General features: G+C 36.2%; 1 protein-coding gene across 1 annotated transcript; it reads left to right on the top strand.

The window, feature by feature from the left end:
- Positions 1 to 385: 385 nt before the first annotated feature.
- LOC112201985 lies at positions 386 to 3,294 on the top strand. Its single transcript, XM_024342908.2, has 5 exons — positions 386 to 606; positions 790 to 894; positions 1,031 to 1,133; positions 2,318 to 2,501; positions 2,993 to 3,294. The coding sequence occupies exons 2-5, from the start codon at positions 823 to 825 to the stop codon at positions 3,066 to 3,068; spliced, it is 435 nt and encodes a 144-aa protein (XP_024198676.1). The 5' UTR covers positions 386 to 606; positions 790 to 822; the 3' UTR covers positions 3,069 to 3,294.
- The last annotated feature ends 1,184 nt before the right edge of the window (positions 3,295 to 4,478 follow it).

The raw sequence follows: 4,478 nt of genomic DNA, 5'->3' as shown, positions 1-4,478 counted from the left end.
TCCAAGGTATTTTCTGTCAAAATTCTAGATCTTGGCCAATAAACCCTCTTTTCTTAATAATAGTATAGATGTAAGTAATATGTAGTTTATTATAATTTTCTACAAAATCAGTTACTGAAACAAAACTATTAAAGAAATTTCAAGCTAAAAAAAAAGGAAATTTTTTATAGATTTCTTAGACTTTGTGACCTATGAGAAATATTTTCTAAAATATTCGATAATAAATCTGGCGATGCGACGAATTCGTAAAATTTTTTTGGAAAGTTTTTGGGGCTAATTTTTATGAATTTATAAAACTTGAAAATTATGTAAATTCATTTTAAATAAAAGAAAATTCGCAGTGCGATATGGACCATTAACTCCAATCACTGTCTAATCTAAACCATTGATCCCAGGGATATACTGACTTGATCTATTTCAAACAAAAAAAAAGGGGCTTGATCCGTTCGCCGACCCGCGACAGTAACCCGGTCAGGACTCTGCCGTACAGCCACTAAGCGGCGGCGCACGGCTCTCAATCGCTTTGTCTCCTCGACGCGGTACCAACTCGCTTAATCTGGGTCTTCCAGCTGCGCCGCTCAATTTCGCCATTGAAGCTCGTCGCAGGTACTCACTCTTCCTTGCAATCTCAATCTGCGCCAGTTTGTAATGCCGTAAATTTTTTTGGCGTTTTTTTTTTTTTTTTTTTTTCAATCTCGGTTCGATTTGCACGTTTTGTCAGTTTTGGTAGTCACGAATTTTGAGTTTTTTTTTTTCTTTTTCTTTTTTCTTTTTGTGTTGTTGAATTAGGGAGAGTTCATACCCTGAACCTAAAATCAGAGGATGGACCCAAATTTAGGGCAGAACAGACTTGAAGATGTCAGCTGGCTCTGTTCCCTCTCTGAGTCTGAGCTTGTGAGTATTTCTACAAATCAAAACAACTTAATTACTTTGTCGTTTTTTTTTATGGGTCAGATTAAATTTCACTTTAAAGTAGACTTCTTGAGGTTAAGGTTAAAGACCAGACCTTTGATGCTTGTTGATTCAATAGGATTTGCTGATCAGCTTAAAGAAGCTTGTTCTCCAAAGGGCAGGCGTGATTGGGCATGAAGAACTAGCTGTCAAGTTTGATCTCAAGGTGCTTAGAGCTCTTGGTATGTATGTCTACAATGGTTTTTTTTTTTAATCTGGATAATAGCTTTGTTGGTTGCATTGTTCTTGGCTTGAATTATTGAATAGATACTGTTAATATATTTGGGTGTAATGTGAGCAAGCTTTAGAGGTTTCTAGTTTTGTGGTTGTTTATATTGGATTTGGAGGGAGAATTCTGTTTGTATGTAATGATGTTACGATTCTGATGTCCCATGTTAAAAAAGCAGAGATCTTGGACTAGTACATGAGCTTTTGGACACCCTTATCTTGCAAACCGGTTTTTACATGCTAATTTTGACTTAAACTCTCCGTATGATCTTGCCTAATTTTTATATTGATTTAGGTGCCTAGCTAACTATCTTTATCTTCATGATTAGCAACTGAAGAGACTCATGCCAAATTCCAATTTGCATGTGAAAAATTTAGTAGTATGGTTAGCAGCAGAAGTTGAATAATAGACTTGTTGACTATGATCTCATTGCTTTATCTATTTTTCTACTAAGCATGCCATTTTAGTGGATAATCCTACTTAGAGGGAGGTTGTGAAAAGATCCGTACATATATTTACTGTAAGGCATCATTGAGAGTTTGAAGTTTTATACGTCTCTACAGAACTATCCCTGATTTTTGGCTCATATGCTTTCCCCAGAGGCCTGCTATTCAGGACACCAAAAATGGCATTGAATAACTAATAAGTTCATAACTTGATGGTATATTTTTCAGATTAGACCAATGATATAGCAATTACATTACGCTACTAATTTATCCACTCAAATAGGACCTCATAATCATGCACTTAATGTTAACATCTTTTGCACACTTCTGCAGAGGCTGACATCTCAATATTGATCTCCAATTGATCTCTCTTAAGAGTTGTAATTTGGGCTGTCCTTTCTTTTTAAAATGATCGCCTATGATGTTTATCCTTTGCTGCTTTTGTTATACAGAGATAGCAGGGAATGGTTGTGATTAAGAACAAATTCTTGTTTATAGCTTTGTTTCTTTTGTGTGGGAGAGGTTGGTTGTAGGTTGCAAACCATATCCAAATAGGGTTGGGTTTTTGGGGGTTATTTTTCTGGTTTGTAGTTTGGGAAGGTCTCACTGTACTAAACCCAAGCTGCTGGTAATCATACTTGTGACCTGATTATGGTACATCTTCTGACTTGAATATCCTCATAATGTGCAGCGTTTGTTCTGATGACGTGTATCAAAGATAAGGTTAAGGATTTGTCACTTGTTCCGGGCTTTGAAGACTCTGCTGCATTTATGGAAAGTTGCAATCTATTGAAATGTGACCTTGGTGACGTTATGAGTCTTGAAGAGATAAAGGCATGCATTGGTATTCATTTGAGAAAGGAAGCAAGTAAAAGGTTAGTTGAGGCTGCAAGTAATACTTCTTTGTTTTGTACAGACAATAACTTGCTTGCAGAATACAGAAGCTAGAGATCAAATTATTCAATATAATTAGTACCATCAGCTGGCTTTACAACTAGTACCTTCTTCTTTTTGTCTCAAATAGAAAAGAAAAAAAAAAGAATAAAAGAACATACCAAGTCTTCCTTTTATGCTCCTTAGTATAGGTATGGAATAGATAATTGTGTTCCAAATGACACCAATTTCCCCTGGCCCAGCCTTGGGGTTTCTTAGTTCCTCCTTGTTTGCTGCACTCTCTTCCAAGGTCATCACCCTTGGGATATCCTACCCTAATTGGTATAAACACAATGTTTTTTCATCTTACCAGAAATTTTTGTCCAGTGAAAAGACATGTAATGTGTGTTGTAGTTGTGCATTAGGTTCTCTTTAGCTCCTCTCCAATAATTTGATTATATATTTATTTTAATTTTTTTTGTTACGTGTGTAGATTCTGTAACAGTATAGCACTGAATGAAACCACGCTAAGCCAGAAGAAACAAAAATTTGGAACTAGCGGAGTATGAAAGCAGGCTTTGCAGTAGGAAGGTAGAGAGGAATTGGAATTTGTTTGAGAGCATTGAGTTTCAAGAATATGGGTTACAAATATGCTGTTGTACACCATCCTGGTCATTCACATTTCATTGTGTTTTGTTTGTGAAGACCAAACTATAAATTCCTTGCAATTTTGATGTGTAATTTTGGAAATATATATATTAATGACAAGATCACATTACAAATTCTTTTCCTCTAGCCACTTCCCATTATTTTCTTTCAGTTAAAGAGCTTGTTTTGATCGAAGTAGATGTTAAATTGAGAGAGATTATAATTTTGTGAATCCTAGTTTTGAGTCTTAATCGGTTTCTGGGTTCTTATCACTCTCCTTTTCTGTGATGGGACTGATGGATTCCCGGGGGACAAAAGGAGGAAGGCGATCGTTGACGGCATCGATACTTGCAAGTAATGACTGCATCTTCAGATCACGTCCTTACGGTGCAGGCTTATTATTAGGTCTTGGATCTCAAAGGTGTTCTCTGCTGTAATTCCCCACTTTTGCTGTGTCTGGTGTGTGCTAGTGTAGTTACAATGTTAGTACTAACCCATCATGGAGCTCATGGGAATCCCAGGGGACAGATGGAGGTGACGTTCGAACCCAATAACCTCAAAATCAAACATCTTTATGAAGATGTGTGAAGTGATTTCTCCACCCTTATCTATTTTGTGCTGCCTTGGTGACAACTGACAAGAGCATGATTTTCTTGTTGGCCATGCTTTGTTTACTTGTTCTTAGCACCGCATGGCAATAAAGGGGTTTTGGGACCCCTATGTACAACTAAATTCTCCTACACATTGTCCTATCTTCTTAAACCCCATTTGCCTTCCCACTCCATTTTGGGGGACTGAGCATGCATCAAAGCGGGAAACTAGAGTATGAAGAAAAAAATTGATTAGTACTAATCAAATGTGTACGGTATATACTTTGCTTCAAAGACCGGATTAGAATGGAGAGCCTCTATTGTGGAATTTCTTTTTGGAAGCAAAAATTTCTTTCTGGTCCACTGAGAAATAGAAATTTCTCCCAAAGTCAAACTCATCATGCCATTACCAAGATATCTCCCATGCTTTGTTTTGTAATCTTCAAAGGAAGAGCATAAACATATTAAAGTGAAGCTCATAAAGTATGATTAAGACCAAATTAATGATTAAAGATATTGCAACTTGTCCCCTCCCAAATTTTTTAGGTCTCCTTCGCATATTTTGGTGTGACATATATTTACCGTATAACACGTGTAATGTACAATATTTCGCCACTTGTGATTCTACATAACGTCCCATCAAGTATCAAGCCGTATAAAGAGATATGTAATAAAATTATTTATATCACATTTATATTATATTTTTTGTGTTTATTAGTATATTTTATTTAATGTTACGCA

Source organism: Rosa chinensis, chromosome 5 (assembly GCF_002994745.2).
Source record: "Rosa chinensis cultivar Old Blush chromosome 5, RchiOBHm-V2, whole genome shotgun sequence".
NCBI lineage: Eukaryota > Viridiplantae > Streptophyta > Magnoliopsida > Rosales > Rosaceae > Rosa > Rosa chinensis.
The sequence above is the reverse complement of the archived record's forward strand: the minus strand, read 5'-3'. Positions and strand labels throughout refer to the sequence as shown.